The sequence below is a fragment of the Brienomyrus brachyistius genome, chromosome 24 (genome assembly GCF_023856365.1).
Source record: "Brienomyrus brachyistius isolate T26 chromosome 24, BBRACH_0.4, whole genome shotgun sequence".
Taxonomy (NCBI): domain Eukaryota; kingdom Metazoa; phylum Chordata; class Actinopteri; order Osteoglossiformes; family Mormyridae; genus Brienomyrus; species Brienomyrus brachyistius.
This window is the reverse complement of record NC_064556.1, coordinates 8,369,410-8,395,712: the sequence shown is the minus strand read 5'-3', so window position 1 is coordinate 8,395,712 and position 26,303 is coordinate 8,369,410. Positions and strand designations below refer to the sequence as shown.

Here is a 26,303-nt window from a genome sequence, read left to right as displayed (position 1 = left end):
GACTATAAAATACTGCTGTTAGCCTATATAGCACTGAATGGCCTTGCACCAGAATACCTTAGTTATCTGCTGACCACATACAACCCTCCACATTTGATTCGCTCTCAAGCCATAGAATATCTGTTAGTGCGTAAGGTAGAAAGAGCTACAGCAGGCTGCAGAGCTTTCTCCTACAGAGCTCCTCAGCTGTGGAATGGTCTTCCACCGGATGTGCAGGTTTCAGGCTCACTCTCAATATTCAAGTCTAGATTAAAAACACACCTGTCAGTGCTGTCACTCTGGCTTCACAATCCCTTGTGGAATTGGAGTGCTGACATTTCAGGGACTCCCCATGCCTGCATTCCCACTTGTCTCTCCCTCCTATTGATGCTGCCATAGCCATATCTGCCGGAGCTTGCACATTGCACTTCATATTGCACTCACCTAGCTGTTAGCACTGCCTGTAGCCTCCTCCACTTTGACTAATTGTACATTTTATTTCCCATACTCCTCCTGGGGGGTGATGCCTGGAGACCTCAATCTATCAAGATGTCCAGCATATCCTACTACATGTGACGTCGCCACCACCAGTGACGTCCCTGCATCCAGCTCGCCGTTCTGCCTGTGTCATCTTCCATGTATGACTCAATGCCTTACCTCTAGTTGCCTGGCGATTGGAAGACTCAGCACTGGCTTGTCATCCTCCCTGCTCTCCAGTTATTTCTCAAATCTTATGATTGGGACAGTGTGACTTGGCACTAAACCATCTCTCCTATTTGACTATCCATACCGGCCCTTGGAGGATGGGCTCCCCCTCTGGGTCTGGTTAGGGTTAGGGCTCCCTTTGCTGCCCCCTGGAGGATGGGCTCCCCCTTTCAGTCTGGTCCCTCCCAAGGTTTCTTCCTTCTTGGGAGTTTTTCCTTGCCACTGTTGCCCTTGGCTTGCTCACTGGGGGCTTTGGGTGCGGATGCTGTAAAGCACTTTGAGACGATGTAATGTTGTGATAATGCGCTATACAAAAATAAATTTGTTGCATTTCTCTATATATCAGATATTTGAAAATAACAGCTCTTTCATACTTGGACTTTTTATTGATCCATCCATTCCTCATCTTACCTTCTCTTATATAGACAAAATTACATGTCAACCGCCATATTTTGCAAGAACGCATTTACAGCAGTTTATACAGTTAACAAGTATATTCTGGCTTTGTTATCTGTTACGTTATCTGTCAAGATGGAAAAGATATGCTTAATTTCAGTTTTCCCCTTGAAATGGCATTTTGGCAGAAATTATTTAGAGTGCAATATGAGTAATATGTAAGTCTGACGGGTGTCAGAAGGACTGTACCAGGATGTGGGGCCGTAGTCAGCTGAGATATGACCATCATGGGTCACAAACACTGGGAGACAAACTGGCACACTGGGAGACAAACTGGCCCACTCCCTTCACTGCACAGAACTATTTTAATTTTTTTCTAAAATTTCATTGGACAATGTGTATAGCTTATGGTATGTGTCTTATGTTCCTTGCTGCTGTATGCAAATAGATTCCCCCCCAATTGCTAATTATAGATATCCATTAGTGCCACAGCATGGCACAGGGATCAATCGTTGGTTAGTCATTCACTTAGTACAAGAGTCACCTTTTGTCCTGACACACGACAGGGGTAATCTATGGTCCTGTCACCTGACACAGAGATCTTTTTGCACAGGAATTGTCAACATTTGGGGTGAAATGCAATCCGGTTCCTAGTCAGACAGGGACACTTCATTTCCTCACTGATTTGTTAAAAGACAAGGACAGAGTCAGCATTTTTCTTAATTAAAAATCATTTATAATCTCATTTCAAAAGTTTAAAGATGGAGGTGCATTTACTCCCCACCTATTAAATTAAAATCAATTCTTGCATTCAAAGGCTTTTCACATGCATGTAACAGACACACTGGAGAGAAACTTGATACTTTGCATGGTACTTATACAGTAATATGGGGGTGACAAGGTGTAGAGATCATCAAATCTCAGACTACTCCAATACTTCAGGCGGCTACTACAAAGTTCTGAAGATGCAGGTCAGATCAAGAACAGCACATCACCTCATTACTGAAGGACAAGTCCGTGATTTCTTATATTCTTATGTTCCTTTAAATCAGAGCTAGAATTTAACAATTCTGAGCCATTAGTTGAGTTCTCCCCAAATGAGCTGGATGGGCCGAATGGCCTCATCTCGTTTGTAGATTTCATATGTTCTTATGAGGAACCTATGATCAAGACCTCAGCTCATTCAGGCAGAGAGACAGGATTCTAGATTTTTCAGGATGTTTCCGCATCTTGTCATTAATGTATTGGGCAGTATCTTCTGTACCATGTGAGCTACTTGCTGCCTGGCCCAACAGTTCTCTCATAAGGTTCTGGTTGGACTCCCCTGATAGGCCAAGCAGGAAACGAAGAAAAATGTCCAGATGTCCATTCTCACTCTGCAAGGCCTTATCTATTGCATATCTGTGCACATCAAGCAGGGATGGTTCTTTGAACATCCTACTCAGTTTTCCTAACTGTGTTTCATACACATTTTTCTGCTGTACTTTAAATGAGAGAAAAACATACACAGCAGCAAGATACTCCTGGACTGTCAGGTGCACAAAGCAGTACAACTTCGACTGATACATCACAAACTCCTCCTGGTAAATTTCTGTGCACAAGCCAGAATGAACCACTGTGTCATCAAAGTCAACACCACTCTCCCGCCAGTGACTTTCTGACAATGTCTCCTCTCCCTTCTCTAGCATCCAGAACGCCAGCTTCCCCAATTTGAGAAGGAAATCTATGTCAAACTCCTTGTCATCAGAAGGTCTCCCATGGTACTTCTGCTGCATCTGCTTCATCTGAATGAGTGTAAAGTGTGTGAGAAACCGGGTCAGAGTTCTGGGCACCTCTTTGTCACCTGCACTGTGGAATGCACGCTCAAGGACTGTGGCAATGATCCAGCAGAAGACTGGATTATGACACATGACATGAAGGGTTTTCATCGAAATCACATGCTCAATCACTCTGTTGGCCAGCTCAGGGTCCCGGAGCCTCCTTCTGAAGTACTCCTCCTTCTGCGCGTCATTAAAACCTCTCACTTCCAACAGGCAATGAATGCACTCTGGGGGAATGCGGCTGGACCTGAAAGGTCTCGAAATGATCCATATTTGAGCTGAGGGCAGCAGGTTTCCCTTGATGAGGTTGGTCACCAGCTTGTCCAATGTAGTGGGCTGGGTTGTGTCACACCAACACTCATTGAAGGCGAAGTTGAGGGGCAGACGAGACTCTTCCAGTCCATCGCAGATGAACAAAACCTTGCATTCCTGACTGTCCAGGGTCTCAAGCTCCTTCAACTCCGGGAAGAAACTATGGATCAGCTGCATAAGGCTGTAGGAGCCACTCTGCATCAGGTTCAGCTCCCGGAAGGGGATTGGGAGCAAAAAGTATATATGCTGATGATTACGGTCCTCTGCCCAGTCCAGAATGAACTTTTGCACGCAGACGGATTTGCCGATGCCACCAATGCCCCTGGAAAGCACCGAGCGTGTGTGGTGCTTCTCAACAGCAGCAAGGCTGAGTATCTCATTGCAATTGACAATCACCTCTCGTTTAACCCTCTTGGGTGGCACAGTCTGCCTGATCTCATGCTCCTTGTTGATGCCGCCATTGCCACCTTCAGTGATGTAGAGATCTGTAAATATGTCACTGAAGACTGTCTGCTCGCCCTGCTTTGCTACTCCCTCGAATATGTACTCATACTTCCTCTTGAGAGAAAGCTTCAGCTCATACTGTGCTTCACCTGGGGGAGAGGGCAGAGGCAGAACAAAAACAATGTTAGCAATAAAGAATGAAGAAAACTCAAGACCGATGGCATGAATATGCACACAATTCTTGAAGTATATGAATGACCCATATCTCTCAGTACATTTGACAGCATTGATTTAACCAGCCAAGTACTCCTGTAGCAATTTCTAAGCAGTAACAGATCTTACGTCTCTTGATCAGCTCCTGCAGGTAATTTGCAGTGCTCTTCAGCTTCATGTCTGTCAGGGTCTTCAGGGTAATTCTCAGAGATCCATCCAGGTTACATTTCTGCAGTATATCATCCACCAGGTCCAAAACATCTTTTTCTTCAGTTGAGTTGTCAAAGATTTCTGGGTAATGCTTTCGCAGATTCCATTTGAAGAGCGCAAACTCCTCCTGTGCCAGTCTCCGCAGCGCCGACATTAGTGTCTGTTTCAGAAATAAGAACATGCATGATCAATTGAGTCATTCGAGAACTCTTCAGCTCACCGCCATGTAGGGTGCTCAGAAGTCCACCATCTACACCAGGGTGTGAGCATGTAGCTTCATTAATAGTGAGTTAATTTACATCACAGTGAGTAGAATCTGTCCAGCTACTTTGAAAATAAAGTTGTTTCCATGAACTCACACTGAACATGAAATCAAAAGTAATTGAGGGGTGCCTCATTTCAGATGGAGCCAGGAGACTGTAAACTTCTGGTCTGGGTGGCGGCACTGGGATGCTTATCTGCTGAGGTTTCTGACACCGAGGCCTGAGAAACAGACAACTGCATCACAGAAAGCAGCATGGATCTTTCGGCTAAGAGATAGACATAAACTGATGTTAAGCTTCAGTTGGCCAAGGATCCGTTCAAAGTATCGATGGAAACAATTGTACTATTAAATGCATAACTACAGTGGAAACTGCTTTTAGTGATCATGGTTATAGTGATAAACCTATTATATGGATCAAAAATCTTGGAACAGAATCAATCCTGTACAAATACTGTTTAAATAATTTGCTTATAGTAATCAAGTACTCCGCGTACAGTGTTTTTTTTTTTTTAAATACATGACAACAACTGCAATTGTTTTTTTGTTTTATTTTAAATTTATAGCCCTATTTTGCTTTGTGGTAACCTGTCTGTATTTTATGTATAGTACTACATTGTATTATAGCATATTTAAATTATACACAGTTCAGTAATTTAATTTGTACAATACTTTGAAAACCATTTGAAACTGTTGTACTGTATTTTTAGAGTCAATAAAATCCAGCAAATAGTGACGCTGGATTATTATTCATATAATAAATAAATGTACAAATGTGAATTAGCTGGTAATCCGCTTGAGACAAAGAAAAAAAAATCGGTTATAACGATCATCCGCTTATACCGATCAATTTCACCCAGACAGACATGATCACTTTAAGCAGTTTCCATTGTATTACGCATTTACAAAACTATTGTTTAGTTTAGTGATAAGGACCTACTGAAGCAAATGTGCCAAAACAAATGGTGAGTTTAAAAGCCCTCCTCATTCTAGCTTTATTAAACAAATCTACTTAACATAACCTCATCCAACTCCATGGCTGTCATTTAGGAAACCTGGTGGTGCCGTTGGCAAACAGGCGCCATGTGCGCTGCTGTGAAATGGTACACAGCTTATACAGCCCACTGTACATGCAGTCTACAAATGATTGAATATATACAACCGTTAGCTAACTTTGGATAAAATAAGTGAAAGAGGCGGAAGCTGTTTGAGGGCCGGCTGTAAGGCTCACTTTGGCTTCCTGACCGGCTCGGCAGAGTCATCACTGTTGAAAGAGTAGCAGCTAGAGGCAGGCGAGTCTGGTTCCTCCAGTTGGAGTCTGCCAAAGAATCAGACAGGTCATCACCCACAGGGCTCCCTCTAAAGAGGCCGGCAGTGCAGGGAAGTCGTGTGACCCCGCTGCACGTGTGTGTATTTTTATATGTAATATAAAGTACTGTGCAAAACTCTTATGCAGCCAAAGAAAACAATATTTGAACGATATTCATGTTGGTGTAAAACTATGCTATTATGCCCGTCAAAGTGTGTCAGCTTAGCCATTTCACAAGCTAAGCTAAAATCACCAAATAATTTCCGGCAACCATGCAATACACCCATGCATTTTTGCCTCGGCCACTTGCACTTGTATAGCTAGTAAATGTCTCTTTGATTTTTCTCAAAACTAATTAAGTTAATTAAATGAGCTAGAAGTGAAATTTAACAGACACGTGGAATGGTTGAGGTGCCCCCTGAGGAGAAGTTTGGGAACTGAAGCAGTGTTCATCTAGCCATCCAACTAGATATCAGTAACTTTTGTTACTCTTAATTTGCACATGTTCTAACGCTAAATTGTGAGTTTTTTGTTCTGAGCAAAAGTGCACTTACTACCAAGATTAATAGCTTAAGCATTTCTTTGGACTGCATAAGACTTTTGCACAGTACTGTATACATATATAAAATGTACTGTGTAATTTAATAAATTTTGTTTTTGTGACAAAACAGCATCATATGGTGTCCCACTGCTCGATGCATCATTATGGTACCCCAATCTCACCCACAACAGCTTCTCATTACCTCCCTACTAACTGCAGGACCTCATATTCGATTCTGTCGTGTGTCCACAGTGTTTCTTTACGTTTGCTTGCATGTGCATAGGATGTGATAGGTCTTGTGCTTGCAGGCGTGTATGACTGCACTGTGAACGTGTGCAGTGTGTACATGGGCTCCCTGCAGCCTGTGTATTTGTATGCTAATGCCGTGTCCTTGTACTTTGTATGTGTTGAAAGCAGCTCCTTCTTAGATGTGGTGGCCTGCTCCTCAGGGCCCTTGACCTCAGGGTCACTCTCCATTGACTGGTAGCTGGGGGCTGGTGATGAGGCCTCCTGCCAGTACCTGCCACATGGGAAAGGTCAAAGCATGTATCATTCAGCCCTACTGGGGCTGCCTCACAGTGACGTGGCCATTAGTTAGCTCACAATATTGCTTGATTTGACAGTGACACCACTTCACCTGCCACTTTCGAGGTGGGCAATACGCAACACATGCTCGGCTGCACCAATCTCAAATTCCTGGGATACGTTCATTGGGGAGGCCCCAGCACCCCCCTCAACCTCTAGGTGCATGTTTGGGTCTTGGACCTCATCCTCAAAGCCAGCAGACATCTCAGAGTCTGACTCCTCAATGTCCAGAGAGATGCTCTGGGACGCCGTGTCCCACCCCTCCTGCTCCTCTGTTATGCTCATTTTGGGTTAGCGTCGGTCTGGCTTCGGTCCAGACGAAATTGCTGTCCTGATAAAAACCAAGTAACAGAATTCAGTTACCTAGTACTATTACGAAAACAAATTACTCTAGTATTAGCTGTAAAATACAAATTCCTGAAAATTAACAGCAGCTCGACATTTAATGAAGTAATTTTTTTTAGCCGGGCTGCGTTTAGTTAGCTATTTACCGCAAAAAGCGCAATTCTCTCACACGCAGCAGTCTTGCTACGTTAAAGTTCAGGCATCGATCAGTTAGTAATGGCGTTTAAAACACTAGAACCGCTCAGGTAAACGTGAAACGTAGCTTTTGTAAAATTAGCTTTTGTCTTAGCTACTCACCTTCTCTCAGCTTCCGTGTTTTCATGTGTAATGGTGACGGAGGAGACCTGCTTACTTTCGGTTTCGCGTCCTTTTGCATTGTGGGAAACTGAAGGACGCTGGAGCAGAAATGTCTGAGCTCAGGAACGGAGCTTCTCATAGGCACAGTGGACGTCAGAGCAATGCCTACAAGTAGTGTTCGCAAAAACGTGGCTTTTGAGAGATGGAAACAATTTGGAAACAACTGAAACATAAATTCTGGATGACATCTAGTGGCCAAATTATTTAAAACGTACGCAGCCGGTGGTGTAATGATCAGTTCATAGTCCTTTACTAATGCATTTTAAAAATATATTTTAAACTGTATTTTTCTTAATTTATTTTCAAAGTGCAATTTTGAATTTGCCACCATTATATAGAAGTGTATTAAAATAATCAAATAATGAAATTATTTAAAAATGAAAATAAAATTTTCGCGTTTGCGTAAATGCATCTCTTTATAAATCATAGTGGAAAGTAACGAAAGGTAATTACGTCTTCTAATCTTAACCAAAATCTGAGTTCTTTGAAATGTGCTGGAGATAACAGAGCCTTCTGTTCCTGCTCTACACGCGGAAACACTTGCATTTAACGGAATTTCCCATAAACCATATTACCCTTCTTTTGCCTACACTTTTGACCCAAATAACACGACACAATAATTAAGACTAGGGAATAAAACATATAAACAGCCAGTTTTCAATGTGTTTGAGATGTGTTATCAAGAGAAGACAAAACACTGTAATTGCATCATTAATAAAAGCGTACGTCAGGATTTCCCAGTACAACAGGAAACACATTTACACAGAATTTATTTTTTAAAGGAGAAATGTTGCAAGACAGGGTCATCACGTTGGGAAAAATGTAACAGTTCAATTTTTAAAATCTGACTGATAAATTTGATCCCCCCGGTGCCAGATCAGTATGTCCTCCCTCCTTGCTGATAAGTGTATTATTGGCTGCAAATTGTTTTTCATGTTCTCTAGCTTACCTTGGGGTAGTCTGTTTGGGGGCCTTGTACTGGTGTCAGTCCCCCTTGTTTTTGTCCAAAGTATTTGGTATTGAAGCTGGCAGTATTCAGCAGAAAGTTTAGGTAAGCCAGCTGACGCAAATGGTTTAAGAAGTGCCCTGTAGCTGTGAGAAGGTTTGCTGGCTTTCTGCCATGTATGCTTAGGAATGTGGAGTTTCCCGTCCAGAATGAGCTGATTTCCCAGCATACATCTGCAGGAAAATCCTGAGAGCGAAGAGGTTCACTTCATATAAGACGCTGTTATAGAGATCACTCACATACATACACGCACACACACAAAGAGGAGGACAGAACTGCCCGCTACGTACCCACTACTCAGGTGTGTACGTCAGGTAAGCGACGCTTCTGAACCACCAGTGAGTCACTTTAAATTGCAGGGTAGGAACTGAAATGCTGTTGTGAGATGGCGGTTTGGGGCTCCGTGGCTTTGGGATAGGTTGGGGTGCAGGTTTGGTCAGCTACCAGAACATGGGCCCTTCATGCTCGGCTGCCTGGGGGCTGATTATTATCATTTCATAACCTTTGTTCTATGTTAGTTTTCTGTTCCTATCTCTTATGTCATCTCTTAAATCAGCCATAAAATACCTTCAAAACAATAATTTATCACCCAATTTGTTTCTTACCTCTTGGTTACGCTTCCTTATCCATGAAAAGATTGGTTTTAATATTTTTGGTGTGGCTTTCTGGACCTTTCCTTACCTCTCGTTTTCAAAAAAAAAATAATGGTAAAATAAGCCTCAAGTGAATTAAATAAACTGAATTGGTCTTATCTTGCCTTACATGTCTAGGCATGTCTTGCCTAGTGAATTTTTTATTTATTTATATTGTTTAGATAGAGTTTCCTGATGCAGTACACAAATTTATGTGGTGCTTTTATGCATTTTAAACTTACAAACAGGTTGGCGCCGACCCGAACACCAGAGTGGATATAATCTTGATCAGAGCATTTATAATTTAACAAATTGTTTATTTTGTTTAAATAGAGGTTCCTGACAAAGTCAAAAAGCTTTGATGCAGTAAACAAATGTGGTGCTTTTATGTATTGTAAACTTACAATCGAGTCAGTGCCGACCCGAACACAATAGCAAGGCTAAAGAATCAGCTTTACCGGGGTCTCTGTAGAGACCTGTGTCAGGCAGAGAGGATCTGTGTTTTCAAGTAACCTGTTTACTCATGCCGAGATGGTTAGGGTTAGTCAAACTATGGTTTTAGCATGTGTGACTGACAGATGTTTCGTCCAATGGGACAGTTTGCTTTCTTAGCCCAGGATGAGTAGCCCTAGTGGAGATGGACAGTCACCTGAGATGATCAACAGGAATAATGGCTCCACGAAAGCCCAGTGAGTGTGCGCTAAGGAAACATCTCCAGCAGCACCCTTAGAAATGGGATCGAGGATTGTGTGAGAGTGACGATAACTCCTCACAAGCGTGAGATAATCTGGAAGACAGATTATCTGGTTTGCTGTTACTTTGAAGTTCTTTTTACTTAGATATTATTAAAGAGAAACACAAAAGAACATAATAGACTGTAAACAAATGCCACTGTGTGTGTTTTCCTCTTGGTGGTGATGAAATCTTGATGTCAAAGATTTGCAAAACCTGTTACTTTGCTGGTAAAGAGCTACACCCTTTTTCCGTAAGCAAGTGAGTGATGCAGAAAAACAGGTTATTCTCCATCGTGGGACCTCATCGATAAATGTTAAAGCAGACTGTATTGCGTATACTCACATGGTGACTGATGACTTGAAGGTGTAATTGTGCGTTTATGTGTGCGGACATTTGAGTACGTGTCCTCCATTTCTTCCACTAGGTGGATGGCTGAAAGAGAAGACAGCATCTATTTGGACAGCGACAACGCAGCTGCGCTAGCAGAAGGTTTTGCCTCCGAGGCCACACTGCCAATCAAATCTGGATTTTTGGAGAAGACTCCTCCCCAAGGGTGTGTTTGTCCAGGGTGTCTCCACTGCAGGCCTTTTCTTGGATGTCTTCTTCCTTGGTGGTGTATGTGAGAGCGTGTTGATGTTATGCTACACTGGGTTTTAAATTAAGCTGCAAATAAATGGTGATGATGACACAGACACTTATCGATCCCTGTGGGGGATCCTGGTTTCGTCTCCCCGACACACAGACACTTATGTAGGTGAGAGCAGACTAGGCAGCAAAGGGCATACACCTGCAGTGACCCCCACAGAGCTGGGGGGTTAAGGGTCAAGGTTCCATGGACATTTGATTATTCTGCTGCCTCTTGAACCAGTGACTTTCCAATCACAGATCAGAGGCTCTCATTGGGATAAGCCACTATGCCTGTGATTGGAAGGTGGCTGATCCAAGTCACAGTGTAAAAGTCACATGTCCATGGGCCCTTCAGCAAGGACCTTAACCCTCAGTTCCGTGGGTGCTGCACACTGTCTGACCTTGCGTTGTGACCCCCCAAGCTTGATCTCACCTGTATGTGCATCTCATGGAGGGCAAGATGGGGTAGGGGAAAAGAGAATTGTCCCCACAGGGATTGATGAAGTATCACTATCCTGTTATGTGATTTGTTGTGTTGAGATGTCATGTGGTTTTGCTTGTTTTTTCGCGTTGTGATGTGCTTTGTTACTTGGCTATCAGGGGCCTGCCTTTCCAGAAACGTTGGGTGCAGCTGGATGCTGAATACCTGAGATACTTCCAGAATGAGAAGGTACAAATGCCACAGGACATGCAGGTCCACACAGACAGTGACAGTGACAGCACAGGTTCATGCACATGCTGGACATGCAGACCCTCAAAGTGACGGCACAGGTCCACGCAGACACTCACAGTGACAGCACAGGTCCACGCAGATGCTCACAGTGACAGCACAGGTCCACGCAGATGCTCACAGTGACAGCACAGGTCCACGCAGATGCTCACAGTGACAGCACAGGTCCACGCAGATGCTCACAGTGACAGCACAGGTCCACACAGATGCTCACAGTGACAGCACAAGTCCACGCAGATGCTCACAGTGACAGCACAGGTCCACGCAGATGCCCACAGTGACAGCACAGGTCCACACAGATGTTCACAGTGACAGCACAGATGCACACAGACACTCACAGTGACAGCACACGTCAATGCAGACGCTCACAGTGGCAGCACAGGTCCATGCAGACACTCACAGTGACAGTAGAGGTCCATGCGAATGCTCACAGTGACAGCACAGGTCCACGCAGAAGCTCACAGTGATGGTACAGGTCCACACAGATGCACACAGTGATGGCACAGGTCCACACAGACACTCAGAGTGACAGCACAGATCCACGCAGAAGCTCACAGTGATGGCACAGGTCCACATGTATGCCAGACACACAAATGCTCATAGTGACGGCACAGGTCTTCACACACGCCAGACATGCAGACACTCACAGTGACAGTTGAGGTCCACACAGACGCTCACAGTGACAACACAAGTCCACACACATGCAGACACACAGACGTTCACAGTGACAGCACAGGTCTACGCGCACGTCGAACACAGAGATGCTCACAGTAACAGCCCCTCTCTGCTGTAGGATGTTTACTCCAAGCGAATGATCCCCATCAGCTCCATGGTCAGCATCGTCCCTGCTGGTCCACAGAAGTTCGAGGTGGCCACAAAGAACAGGACCTTCGTGTTCCGAGCACAGAGTGAATGTGAGTTTGACGTGTCAGGCAGATCAGAGCCCATGTCTGAAGGAAAAGCGGAAGTGGAAATGTTCTGCATGTCGCTTTGTGTCTCCTCCAGCGGACAGGAATGAATGGTTGTCCCTGCTACAGAACATGCTCCAGAAACGGTACAGCAGTGCAGGAATGCCCCCTGAACCCTGCAGTCCTGTGCTTATGCATGGCAACCTGGAGCTACGTGGAGTCCACAGTAAACTATACGTCACTGTCAATGAAGACAAGCTCATCCTGTACAGAAACGTGGATGTGAGTGCAAGAGGACGGGGACTCTCTCTCTCTGTGACTCTGTGATTCTGGGACTCTGTGACTCATTCTGGGACTGATCCCATTTAAGAATGTGAATGTTCCTGCATGCTGTGCCTTCAGTTTTGTTAATATATTGGCTGTGTATCTGTGACTCTGTGTCTGTGACTCTGTGTCTGTGATTCTAGGGCTCTGTGACTCTGGGTCCGTTTCTATGTTAGAATGTGAACGTTCCTGCTCACTGTGCATTCTTGGATCTTAATGGATTGGCTGTGTGTGTGTCTGTGACTGAATGTCTGTTTACATATATGAATGTGAACGTCCCTGTGTGCTGTGCATTCCAGTATGTTAATGTATTGGCTGCATGTGTCTCTGACTCTGTGACTCTGGGTCCGTTTACATGTAAGAATGTGAGTGTTCCTGCGCACTCTGCACTCTGTTATGTTAATATGCTGCTTGCCTCGTTTGCACATCACTTTGAACAAACGCGTCTGCTAAGTGTGTAATTGTAATTTTACTGGCTGTGTGCTTCTTCATTTCCAGGAATACAAACTGGGAATCGGCATCACATCTATACAAATGAAGCTGGGGTGTGTAAAGGATGCTGACAAACGGGCATTTAACCTTGTTACCCCTTATAGGGTGTTCAGGTAGGGTTTCTCCATAAATACAGCAGTTTTGTGTGTGTGTGGGTGTATGATTTGTTTATAATCCTGTGCATGTAGAAAATCCTGTGCGTATAATTTAATTCTGTGCGTATAATCCTGTGTGGACAGTGGTCCCCCCATATCCACGAGTGATACGTTTTAAGACCTACCACTGATCGCCGAAATCATAGATAATAGCAAATCATCTGTGGGCCCAATACAGTGTTATGCTAAAGTTTGGGCACCCTGATAATTTTCATGCTTTTCCTTTATGAATCACTGGTTGTTTGGATCAACAATTTCAGTTAAATATATCATATAGCAGACAAACACAGTGATATTTCAAAAGTGAAATGAAGTTTATAGGATTTACAGAAAGTGTGCAATAATTATTTAAACAAAATTAGGCAGGTGCATAAATTTGGACACCCTTGTCGTTTCATTGATTTGAATACCCTTAGCACTAATTATTGGAACACAAAATTTTGAAATATCACTGTGCCTGTAATTAGCAGGGCACTGGTTCAAACCCAGTCTCGGGTCCTTGAGGCAAGGCCCTTAACCCCTGGGCGCTGGTGTAGGTGGCTGCCCTTAACGAATAGCTTACTCTACAAAGAGCAAGTTGAGGGAGATGTAAAAGACAAACAATAAAGTATCAATTATTATCATTATCATGAACAAATATAGTTGCTACTTGAGATAAACGATGCACAATGGTTCAATAATGGTGAACAAACCTGAGATCAGTATTTCACTTGAGTTATTCATTACTTGTTCCTTCAGTAGTTCACAAAGGTTTACTACATTAACAAATTTAGTAACAAATTTACTAATTGCAACATGATTCATTACTGATGAATGAACATGAGATCAGTATGTAACTAAGACTGAGCTTGTAGTTAATATAAAAGTAAGTAAAGTAAATAATACTATAATATAAGCACCCCCTCAGGTAAAGTGTTACTACTTTTTTTTCATACTGAAACTGCAGATATGGGGGTTCCACTGTATAATCATGTGTATACTATATATATATATTTTATATATATATATATAAAATCCTGTGTTCATGTAACCCTCTGTGCATAACTCTGTACTTCACTCCCCCCCCATAGCTTTGTGGCAGAGTCAATGCCGATGAAGGTCACCTGGATGAAAACTATAGAGTTCGCCATTTCCTCTGCTCTGTCTACTAACGCTCTGGTCAATAAAGTCTGGGCTCAGGAGTCCAATCGTTTCTGTGCCGACTGCGGGGCAGCGTGGCCTGAATGGGCGTCCATCAACCTCAGTGTCATTATCTGCAGCAACTGTGCAGGTTAGCAGCTGTGAGCCCCTCCCTCGGTCAAACACACAGCCCCTCCCCTACCCAAACACACAACCCTTCCCCCAGCCACACACATAGACCCTCCCCATACCATACACACAGCTGTTCCCTCTACCAAACACAGAGCCCCTCTCCACACCAAACCCACTTCCCCTCCCTACCCAGCTCAGATGCCTGGTGGCCTGACTTGACCTGGCACACCATATAATTGGGAAGAACCTGAAGACCTTAACTATGTCATTTCAGTAACTGAAAAGGACCCAAAACACAGCAAAATATATGATATACTGAGATATGTTGTATTACCTTGGTTAATCTTACTCAGAGGTGACCATCATTCAACATCTACTGTTATTTAGAGATGACCGTTATTCAGAGCTGACCATTATTCAGGTAACTGACCATTATTTAGAGCTCACCGATGTTCAAGGCTGACCATTATTTGGAGCAGACCATTATTTAGAGCTGACCATTACTCAGGACTGACCGTTATTTGGAGCAGACCATTATTTCAAGCTAACCATTATTCGGAGCTGATCGTTATTCAGGGCTGACTGGTATTTGGAGCTGACCATTATTCAGGCCTGACTCTTATTTGCAGCTGACCATTATTTAGAGCTGACCGTTGTTCAGGGCTGACTAGTATTTGGAGGTGACTGTTATTCAGGACTGACTGTTATTTGGAGCAGACCATTATTTTGAGCTGACTGGGAAACAGTCAGCTCCAATAGTGTACAACACACTATTGAAGCTGACTGTGCGTTGTACACTATTGGATCTGACTGTCTGTTGTGCACCATTGGAGTTGACTGTCTGCTGTGCACTATTGGATCTGACTGTTTTGTCCCAATCCTTATGTGTCTCCTTCCCAGGGCAGCACAGGTGGCTCGGTTCCTGTGTCTCTAAGGTAAGGAGTCTCAGGCTGGACCAGAGTGTGTGGACCGATGAACTCGTCCAGGTAGGTATGGCCCAGACAGCACTCACCCCCCCCCAATCCCCTTCCCCCACTGCATGCAGCTTGGACCTAGAGGGCTGAGGAGACTCTCTGCCTGTCCTGTAGGTGTTCCTATCGCTGGGAAATGGCAGAGCAAACTCATTCTGGGCTGCAAATGTGCCCCCTAGTGAAGCACTGAGCCCCTTCAGCCACGAAGAGGACCGCAAGTCCTTTATCTTTGCGAAGTACCGCCAGGGGAAATACCGCTGCTACCACAAGCTCTTTGGCCAGCAGAAGGCGCTCGATAATGTACGTTTTAGTGTCACCCACCGCGAAAACCACCTCTGTGTTTATCTCTGAGCCCCTCACCATGACATCTTCACTGTAGCTCCCTCCTCCCTCACGTGCACTTTCTCCATGAACTCCCCGGCCTGCAGGCTTTGTGCTCAAACGTGCAGACGGATGACATCTTGGAGACCCTGTCGCTGCTCTTCTGTGGGGCCGATGTGAACTGCAACATGGGTCACTCAGACGTCCCCTCTCCCATCTCTTTGGCCAGAAGTTATAACCAGCACCTACAGGTAGAGCTTCTGAGCCAGAATCAAAACACAGGTGGGTCTGACCCCGCTGTACCTCCACAGGGTGATGTGCTGAGGGAATCTCAGAGCCTCAGTCTAGCTGTGTTTTTCACAGAGGTGCCCCGTTTGGAGGTGGAATATTCCTTGGACAGGCTGGAGGAATCCCCGGCCTTAATCATGTACAGTGGGAACCTGTACAAGATGGGCTCGACCACACGGCCAATCACTGAGCAGAAACCCAGAGAAGGTGAGCCAGCCCCCATCACCTTGAAAATCGGCCTGTGTGAGGTCAGGCTGACGTTGGCTGGCTGTGTGTGTGTGTGTGTGACCAAATGTCCCCCACAAAGTGATAAAAGCATATTATCTGCTACCATTTCTCTGGTCCCCACAAAGATCTGTGAATGCCATCAAAAAACTAAAATCTAAAAATAAAAATGTCACTCAGGGTTAAGGTTAGGGCTGGGTAGGTGATAAGGTTGCCATGTTGGGATTAGGGTTATGCTTATAGAGATGAGTGAAGAATCCTCATACAGATATGAATGTCGGCTGTGTGTGTCTGTGCGTCTGCTTCCCACTCGGCAGAGTTCAGCTTCCGCTGGTGCATCCTGAAAAATGGCAAACTGAGCTATGGAAACTTCAGAAGCTCCACCCCCAGCAGGCAGCTGAGCGTGGAGGACGTCCTGTGCCTGTCCGTCGATGCCCCAGGGAAACATGGGTACCTCTCATTTCCCTCCCTTGTGGCCCCCTGTAAAATCTCTGCACCCGTTGGTGGGGGGGTGTTTAAGACTTGCTTTCCTTTCAGCTATGAGCACACTTTTGAGATCTGCACAGACTCGGATCGTCTGTACCTTTTCGGAGACGATGACCCAGACACAGTACGGGAGTGGATCAGGTCAATCACCAAGGTAACCACAGCACTGTAACAGCATCAGACTTGCAACTCTGTAGTGTTACCCTTGTTTGGGGGAGTGAGGTGGGGTTTGCATGTCCTACCATTGTAATGGCAGCAGTTCCGTGTCCTCTGAAATAATTTCATGGACAATAAACTATGGAAATTAAGCAATGAAAACTCCTAAGCCAATGAAACCAAATAACCATGCTGAATTTTACATTAAAAGTGTGCGTAACCAGCCCTCACTGTGCCCCAGGCGTTCCTCCCGGCCAACGTACAGGACTTGGCAGAAACGGCCTTCCGGCGTGTTGGCCGACTCAGGTACCGTGTTGGGTTGATGCAGGAGGTGTCCAGGCTGGGTTGGTTTTCTCTAGCGGGCACCAAGCTTTACGGGCGGCTGGCAGATGGATCTGAGGAGAAGATCGAGCTATGCAGGCTTCAAGAGCTCTGTAAGTGTGCCTCAGTGTCCATCAGTGTCCGTCAGTGTGTATCAGTATGTGTCAGTATGCCTCAGTGTATATCAGTGCGTATCAGTATGTGTCAGTATGCCTCAGTGTATATCAGTGCGTATCAGTATGTGTCAGTATGCCTCAGTGTATATCAGTGTGTATCAGTATGTGTCAGCATGCCTCAGTGTATATCAGTGCGTATCAGTATGTGTCAGTATGCCTCAGTGTATATCAGTGTGTATCAGTATGTGTCAGCATGCCTCAGTGTATATCAGTGTGTATCAGTATGTGTCAGTATGCCTCAGTGTATATCCGTGTGTATCAGTGTCAATCAGTGTGTCAGTATTCCTCAATGTGTCAGTATATGCTTTAGTGTGTCGGGGGGCCTCAGTATCCATCGGTGTGTCAGCGTGTGCCTCAGTGAGTCAGTGGGTGCTTCAGTGTGTCAGTAGGTGTTATTGTTCATCAATGTGTGTCACTAAGTCTCAGTGTACCTCAGTCTGTCAGTGTGCATCAGTGTCCATCAATGTGCTTGAATATGCCTCAGTCTCTGTCAGTTCTGTCCGTGTACCTCAGTGTATGTCAGTGTCCGGCAGTATGTGTGTCAGTGCCCATTACTGTCTGTCAGTGTGCCTCAAGTTCAGTTCATACTTCAATTTTCCATGTGAGCTTTTGAGAACACAAATACAAATAGTCAAGTCAAGTCGTCAAGTTGTAGTGCCAACCATACACAAGTATATAGTGGCATGGAGACATCATTCCCCCGGGACCATGATGCAACATAAGACTGTAGAGGGGCGTCCATAAAATGTAAATTAAAATGTATGCACTGTAGGCAAACACATACATAAAAGAGCCAATGTTAAATTAGACAGCAATGAAATAAAGGAAGGAAAGGCCTTACTCTAGCTACTGTTCAAAATCCAGCGTGAAAAGTTTTCAATAACTATTTGAAAGTGACTAATAAAGGGTCCAACCAAGTAAGAAAGGCGATCAAAGTCTTAACTGAATAAGAGCTTGAAGTCATAGCATAAGAACATAAGAAATTTACGAATGAGAGGAGGCCATTTGGATCATTAAGGTCGTTTGGGGAGAACTCAGCTAATAAACCAGTTATAAACCAGCTCGCAAACAAGTTAGTGACAGAGTTGGTCAGGACCCTCTCAGTGGTTCCCCTGTAGAATGTGGTGAGGATGGGGGGTGGGAGACTCGCTTTTTTGGCCAGTGAGGTGGTGTTGAGGGTCCAGCTGAGGTCATCCATCAGGTGAACACCAAGAAAGTTGGTGCTCCTGCTGGTCTCCACCTCTGAGCCCTGGATGTACAGTGGGGTGTGGACAGCACGGGCCTTCCTGAAGTCAACAATCTTTTCTTTCGTCTTGTCCATGTTCGGAAACAGATTTTTGCCTGTGGAGCAGTCCACTACTTGCTTCGCTTCTTTCCTGTAAACTGCCTCATCACCATTGCTGATGTGGTCCACCACTGTGGTATCATCAGTGAGCCTGATGATGCTGTTACAACTATATCGTACAGTACAGCATGACTAACAGTAACAGTAACACTAACAGCAGCAGTCAACAGGGTGAAGAGGCGTGGGCTGAGCAGACAGCCCTGTGAAGTACTGGTGCTTAGCTTGATAGTCCTGGAAGTCATGAGGCTGATGCATACTGACTGGGGCCTCTCGGTCAGAAAGCCCAGGACCCAGTTGCATAAGGAGGTGTTGAAGCCCAGCAGTCCCAACTTCCCAATTAGCTGCTTTGGGATGTTGGAGTTGAAAGCTGAACTGAAACCCATAAACATATGAGTCCTTTTTGTCCAGGTGGGTGAAGACCAGGTGCAGGGTGGATAATATGGCATCCTCCATGGAGCGGTTTGGGCGGTAGGCAAACTGAAGTGGGTCATGTCAGGCAGAGAGTCCAGTTTTGCCTCATGACCAGCTTCTCGTAGCACTTCATGATGACAGGTGTGAGTGCTATTCGGTGGTAGTCACTGAGACAGGAGATGGTAATCTTCTTAGGCACAGGAATGATGGTGGTGGCCTTGAAGCACCAGGGAATGACATCTGCTAGCTGGTCCCCACAATCCCTGAGCAGATGGCCAGGACTGTCGTCTGGTCCTGCAGCTTTGCGTAAGTTCTCCCTAGACAGGGTTCGCTTGACGTCAGCCATGGTCAGACACAGCGCCTGGGGGGATGGTCGTCCTCGCAGGCATGTTGTTTGTTGCATCAAACTCTGCCTAAAACTCATTAAACACATCAGGGAAGGAGTCAGCAATGTCACAGGTCTTGTAATTAGTGATGGTCTTGATGCCCTGCCTCATACGCCTTGTGTCACTGAAGTGCCTGTGAATCCTGCACCTAAACGTGCTCTTTGCTTCTCTGATGTCCCAGGACAGCTTTGCCCTCACTGTCCTGAGGGCTGCTTTGTCTCCTGTCTTGAAGGCAGCATCGCCAGCCCTCAGCAGCACTTGTCATCCAAAGTTTGTGGCTTGCACGACTGATGACAGTTTTGGAGGCAGTTAGATCTTCTACTGTATGCTTACTGATGTAGCCGATGACAGAAGCATACTCCTCTGGGTCAGTGTGCTGATTGTAGGTAGCAGCCTCCTGGAATGTGTTCCAGCCTGTGTGCTTGAAACAGTCCTGCAAGGCTGAGAGTGCACCCTCTGACACTCTCTATGAACAGTTTTAAGGTTATTAGTCAAGGCTTGGGCAGTATTACAGCAATAAGGTATATCACGGTATTTTGAAATTAAATCCTTATGACAAAATAAGCTATTGTCAATGTGCTTCAGTGCCTATCAATGTGTCAGTGTCCATCAGTGTGTGTCAGCGTGCCTCCTATTGTGCTCAGTGTCTATCAGTGTACCGCAGTGCGTGTCTGTGTGTGTCAGTGCAAATTTGTCTGTCAGTGTGTTTCGCAGTGCATGTTTGTCTTTGACAGTGCATGTCTGTGTGTGTCAGCCGGTGCATGTTTGTGTGTGTTAGTGCTCCTCTGCCTGTCAGTGCATGTTTGTGTGTCAGTGCATGTTTGTGTGTCAGTGCGTGTTTGTGTGTGTCAGTGCGTGTTTGTGTGTGTCAGTGCGTATTTGTGTGTGTCAGTACATGTCAGTGTGTTAGTGCTTCTCTGCCTGTCAGTGCATGTTTGTGTGTGTCAGTGCCTGTCTGTGCCTCTGTGTCTTTTTTTCATTATTAATCTTGTATCTTTTGTCAATCAGCTGTTCAGCAGGACCAGAATAGACTGGTGTTGCTGGAAAGAGGCAGGTAAGATACAGATACACACAGACACTGACACATAATGTACAGAGACAGACAGACAGACAGAGACTGACAGTATCACAAACAAACCACTTTGTTTTTCCCTAGGGAAACTTCAGAATCCACACTTACTTCAATGCAATGTGTAATCTCAGGCTGCAAGCTAAAGCATAAAAAAAGATAAATGTGAATAATAATGAATAGCCTTGGGTATTTTATTTAATGGAAGAAAACAGGAATTTTCCAGGAATCACTAGATTGTCGGGTCTGTCCTTGGGAATGTTTGGCAGGATGCTGGTTCTAGAGAGTGAGAAGAAGCTGGACTTCCAGGGCTGGATGTCAGACATCCAGCAGGCCGCATGCCGAGCTGGGGACTCCCTCACGGAGCAGCAGCTCACCAGTGGCGACATTCCTGTCATCGTGGAACGCTGTATCAACTTCATCATGCAGTTTGGTGAGGAGCAAGGCCTAGCATGGTGAAGTATGGCCTAGCAAGTCCCAGCATAGCTTAGCATGACCCAGCATGGTGAAACATGGCCTAGCATGTCCCAGCATAGCTTAGCATGACCCAGCATGGTGAAGTATGGCCTAGCATGTCCCAGCATAGTTTAGAATGGCCCAGCATAGTGAAGTATGGCCTAACAAGTCCCAGCATAGCTTAGCATGACCCATCATGGTGAAGTATGGCCTAGCAAGTCCCAGCATAGCTTAGCATGACCCAGCATGGTGAAGTATGGTGTAGAACAGGGGTCGGCAACCTGCGGCTCGCGAGCCACGTGCTGCTCTTCTCAGAACAACAGATGAATTCACATTTTCATGCCTTAACATATTATGATAATATGTTCCTAAAGACAAATCATTTATTCATGAGTTAATATTATTATTTTTCATTAAGACATTTTCTAGCTATATGTGAATTATGGTCCAGAATGGCCCAGCACAGGTCAGTATGGCCCAGCACAGCCCAACCAAGCACATCCCAGTATAGCTTAGCATATAGCCAAATATGACCCAGAATGGCCTAGCATTGCCTAGCATGGTGAAGTCAGCAAATGTAACTCAAGGCTCTGGAAAACTTTCAGGACAGCGTCCATCAAACACATGTGCAGAGTTGATGTTCAAATGCATCCTTGTGCTTGTGCACATCTGTGTGTGAATCAGGGCTGACATCACAGGGGATCTACAGGAAGTGCGGCGTGAACTCCAAGATATCCGCCATACTTGAGAGCTTCCTGCAGGATGCCCGCAACACACATCTGAAGGAGGGCGAGCACCATGTGGACGACGTGGCCGGAGTCCTTAAGAGGTTCTTCAGGAACGTCAAGGAGGGCATCTTCACCAGCCAGGGGGCCCCTAACTGGCTTCACGCTATAGGTGTCTTCATGTGTCTGATGGGACTTTTAGAAGATTCTTTAAAAAGATGGGCAAATGCCCCCTGCCCCCCCCATTCTACGTCCAATAGTCTAACCCGATTGTTACTCTGTGACAGAAATAAAAGAGCAGAGTCAGAGAATTGCACAGTACCAGACTCTCCTGAACGCTCTGCCGCCAGTCAACAAGGCCACCCTTCGAACCCTGATCAGCCACCTGTACTGGTGAGGCCCCACCCACCACTCCCCATCTATTATATCCATTTTTCCGGGCACTGCTGCCCTCCCAACGGACCGTCCTTCTCATTAAAACTAAGATGTAACAGTTTTAAACAAGTCTGCTTTGTTCCAAAGCATTCAGCATTCTGCAACCACAAACCAGATGAACCGACACAACCTGGCCATTGTATTCGGTCCCACCCTGTTCCAGACTGACGGCACCAACAACACTGGCAGCCGAGTCATAGAGGAGCTCATCCAGCACTATGTGGCTGTCTTTAACGTGAGTGAGGGACAGGCAGGGGGCAGAGCATTTATAACGTAGATGTAATATAATGCTGTGCCGTCACTGGGCAGACATATGTCAAGTGCCATCACAGGGCAAAAGGTACTTTGATAAAAGTGTCATTTGTGGCTGAAAAGAAAACATACTGCCCCCACAGCTTGGGAGGATTACTACAGTTGTATAAATCTGACAATTTTTCATAAAAACTTGTGTTTTTTCTTACAGGTCAGTGAAGAACAACTGCAAAAAGAGGTGGATGAAGTGAACTGGTTCATGAAGACTAATACAGAAAACTTCATGGTGGTCAGTAATGAATCTGCTCGATCTGTTAGCAGAGAACACCAGTTAATGCTTATTTACTTAATTTCCTCGATGGGTTTATTAATGTAACACACGTTTGTGTGTCTGTACTACTTGCTTGGACCAGTGGAAGCCAGACCCTGGATCTGAGATGATCTTCACGGTGTACCTGGAAGAGGCAGGCCAGATAAGAGAGCTGCACATCAAGGTGACACGGCCTCACCTTTGTGCTTCAAGCCATGGTGCATGTTTCAGAATCCCGGTGTCTCACCAAAGGTCATGTTCTGAGATGACGTATGTTCTGCCTTTGGCTGTTTGACTTCATTTACCGAGAGTGTCAGGTGTGATTCCACTGAATGAAAAGCCAGGGTGATGTAGACGTTGTAGATGCACATTGGGAAAGATAGTAGGTTCAGGTACATCTAGTAGAAACACTCACCATGGATATCAACAGGGCAAGTAATCAGCCATCTCCGCAAAAAAATATTGCGAAAGATTTTTCAGACAGCAGCAAAACTGAAAAATATTCACTTACCACCTGAAAGAAGGCAGTTGTATAAGATCCATGGGTCATGTGCATATCGTGTTCACAAACATAGCTGTGCCTTACGAGTTGTTGCTCTGCTGTTGTGCCTTACGAGTCAATGCTCTGCACTTGTGCCTTACGAGTTTATGTACCGTCATTGTGCTTTACAATTCTGCTTAGCTGACACCTTCTCCATGTAGGTTACCCACAGATTTCTTCTTTCGCCTTCCTCATGGCTTTAACTGAATGATTTGTGAATGGGCTTGCCTGGGGAAGATAGCAGCCAATCCCAGGCCACTGTCAGCTTTCTTCTATCTTGCCAGGTGTGTCCCACCCTCAGCGCCGCCGCCATGACCTCAGAGATGCTAGAGAAGCAGAGCATTACCCCACAGGAACGGGACTACTGGAGCAGCTTTGAAGTCAACAAGACTGAGGACACAGGTGTGAGGACAGTCAAGCGAGAGAGAGCTGCAGAGAGACAAACTGTGAATTAAAGCATAGTAACCACAGTGAAACATAAGTGTACTTATCACTCTGGCTGCATACTGTGGGCAGGTCACAGGTCTACCTGGTCGCTAATTAACACCTATGGCCCTACCCACAGAACGTGCACTGCATCACCTGGAGAAGGTGTTTCCCCTCTTGAGCTCAGGCAGCACTCTGGTGGTTAAGAAGGACGATGCCATGGAGACCATGCTCACATACCTGGGTATGTGACCTTTGCCTGGCCACACACATAATCAACATTAGAACAAGCAGCTCCATTTGTGCTTTTTAACGTTCAGCCTACCCATGCATAAGAGATTGTGAAGAACTTACCCTGGATCTACTTTTGCTTCTGTTTTCTGGTATGCTAGCACTACAACTCTAATGTGTAGCTGTAAGTTAGTAAGGTGCTACATGCTCTTGCCAAACCCCATAGTGATAGAGAACGTAATCAGAATGAGTCCTGTAGACCCACAGAAAGTGATAAAAGTGCTTCTGTTTTTTGGTTCTTCTGCAGCCAGCAAAACCAACATCTCAAAGTACAAGACCATGAAGGTCAGGGAGGGCATCTTTAAGGGCTTCCAAGACCGCTACGTCACCCTCAGTGGCACCACAATCAGGATCTACAAGGAAGCACAGGTAAATTAGGTAGGAGATACCATGTAGTAATGCTGTCTATCCTTACCGGCCTTGTGCTTCTCCATGGGCTGACAAGCAATCTTCAGGGCAAATTCCTCAGGATACCTTCTGCTGGTCACGTTCCTGATAGCATACTTCTTAGGGCGTGTTCCTCAGGATACCTTCTGCTGGTCACATTCCTGATAGCATGCTTCTTAGGGCATGTTCCTCAGGATACCTTCTGCTGGTCATGTTCGTGGTAGCATACTTCTTAGGGCATGTTCCTCAGGATACCTTCTGCTGGTCACATTCCTGATAGCATACTTCTTAGGGCATGTTCCTCAGGATACCTTCTGCTGGTCACATTCCTGATAGCATGCTTCTTAGGGCATGTTCCTCAGGATACCTTCTGCTGGTCACATTCCTGATAGCATACTTCTTAGGGCATGTTCCTCAGGATACCTTCTGCTGGTCACATTCCTGATAGCATACTTCTTAGGGCATGTTCCTCAGGATACCTTCTGCTGGTCACATTCCTGATAGCATACTTCTTAGGGCATGTTCCTCAGGATACCTTCTGCTGGTCACATTCCTGATAGCATGCTTCTTAGGGCATGTTCCTCAGCATACCTTCTGCTGGTTACATTCCTGATAGCGTACTCCTCAGGGCGTGTTTCTCAGGAAGTCTTTTGCTGGTCATGGTTCTGATAGCGTACCCCACAGAGCGTGTTGCTCAGCATACCTTCTGCTGCTCATGTTCCTGATAGCATATTCCTCAGAGCATGTTCTCAGGGCTGCATTTTGAAAGATGATCTCTGTTTCTTCTCCTTCGCAGAGCGTCCGACCTGAGAGGGAGCTGCCAGTAAAATCACTGACTCTGTACCAGGGCATCAAAAAGAAATTGAATCCCCCAACAAGGTGAAGAACCTCAGATTCAGTGTGAATGGCAGACTGAGGGATAACTTGGGGCGGATCTGCATTATGACAGAATCCACCTTGCAGTGGGAGGCTTCTTGATTTATTTAAAAAAATATATTTTCACACTAACCCCTGATGGATTGAGAGAAACATGAGAGAAAGATCGATCCAAGCCATTCTCTTACATCATGTATCATGAATTGCCCTCATCTACCCCATTAAGCAAATAATACAGCCATAAAGAAAGACTGTAACTGACACAATAAGATCTTAACAAGATTAGACAAACTAATCGTAGCATTTAGCGAATCAAACGCAATTTACGCGGATACTCCTAAATCCGTTTATTTTAATGAGAATCTCTGATTACCTACCTCTACATTCTGCTACATGGTTTTCAGTATGTTGTCTTCTGCTTAAAATACAGAATAAGGGGTGTGGATTTAAGTATCTCCTAATATTAACTGGCATTTTTGTGCTTTTCCTATTAATTGGTATGGAAACCACAAACTGAGCAATAGACAGAGCCCTGGCCAGCTTATTCTTCATACTGTAATGCCTGAACTCTCCAACCTCCCTTCACCACTACACCTTCGCCTCTGACAGTAGTTGTGTCTTCTCAGGTGGGGCCTTACGGTGGTCAACAAACAGGAGAAGCGTCAGTGGTGAGTCTGCGTCAAGGCTGCTGCAGGTTGTTCTGCAGGATGCTCAAAAGAACAGAAGCCGTCTTGACTCTTATGTGGCTGGTTTGGTTTTAGCTACCTGTGCTGTGATTCGGAGACAGAGATGAGGGAGTGGATGTCCATCTTTATGAGCATCCAGGTGAGAGCCTGGCCATTTAATCAGGTTACCTTGACTCATTCTGCATGCAGGGAAGTCCCATTAACCTCTGTCATTCTCCTGCCTCTGCTTTCAGTATGACGGTGACGTTTGGCCGGCAAACACACAATAAGCTTCTACCAAGCCTTGTGATCAGACGTTGACAGGGAGGGGAGCGAGTCCTGGGACATTAATATGATCATAATATGGAGAATATTTCACGACTGTGAATAAAAATACATTTTATCCAATTTGGCATCTGGGGTTAAGCCTCCTTGGGATAAAGCAG

At 45.2% G+C, this 26,303-nt stretch overlaps 2 protein-coding genes across 2 annotated transcripts; one reads left to right on the top strand and one right to left on the bottom strand.

Annotated features, from left to right (window-relative positions):
* Positions 1-1,793: 1,793 nt before the first annotated feature.
* LOC125720142 (protein NLRC3-like) lies at positions 1,794-7,573 on the bottom strand. Its single transcript, XM_048995278.1, has 7 exons — positions 7,419-7,573; positions 6,829-7,107; positions 6,589-6,711; positions 5,573-5,659; positions 4,439-4,562; positions 3,999-4,239; positions 1,794-3,805 (listed from the first exon to the last, which is right to left on the bottom strand). Exons 2-7 carry the CDS (start codon positions 7,059-7,061, stop codon positions 2,247-2,249), a joined length of 2,367 nt encoding a protein of 788 aa, XP_048851235.1. The 5' UTR covers positions 7,062-7,107; positions 7,419-7,573; the 3' UTR covers positions 1,794-2,246.
* A 1,070-nt stretch (positions 7,574-8,643) lies between these two features.
* Positions 8,644-26,265, top strand: LOC125720169 (arf-GAP with Rho-GAP domain, ANK repeat and PH domain-containing protein 1-like). The gene is made up of 30 exons (XM_048995354.1): positions 8,644-8,798; positions 9,716-9,805; positions 10,276-10,404; positions 11,079-11,148; positions 12,002-12,122; positions 12,214-12,398; positions 12,939-13,045; positions 14,158-14,357; positions 15,239-15,324; positions 15,427-15,609; positions 15,738-15,912; positions 15,994-16,125; positions 16,461-16,593; positions 16,681-16,783; positions 17,027-17,219; positions 20,433-20,478; positions 20,763-20,926; positions 21,634-21,846; positions 21,962-22,067; positions 22,197-22,344; positions 22,573-22,650; positions 22,683-22,691; positions 22,781-22,855; positions 23,497-23,614; positions 23,778-23,882; positions 24,177-24,298; positions 25,113-25,195; positions 25,819-25,860; positions 25,954-26,017; positions 26,112-26,265. Exons 2-30 carry the CDS (start codon positions 9,735-9,737, stop codon positions 26,145-26,147), a joined length of 3,297 nt encoding a protein of 1,098 aa, XP_048851311.1. The 5' UTR covers positions 8,644-8,798; positions 9,716-9,734; the 3' UTR covers positions 26,148-26,265.
* Positions 26,266-26,303: the final 38 nt, after the last annotated feature.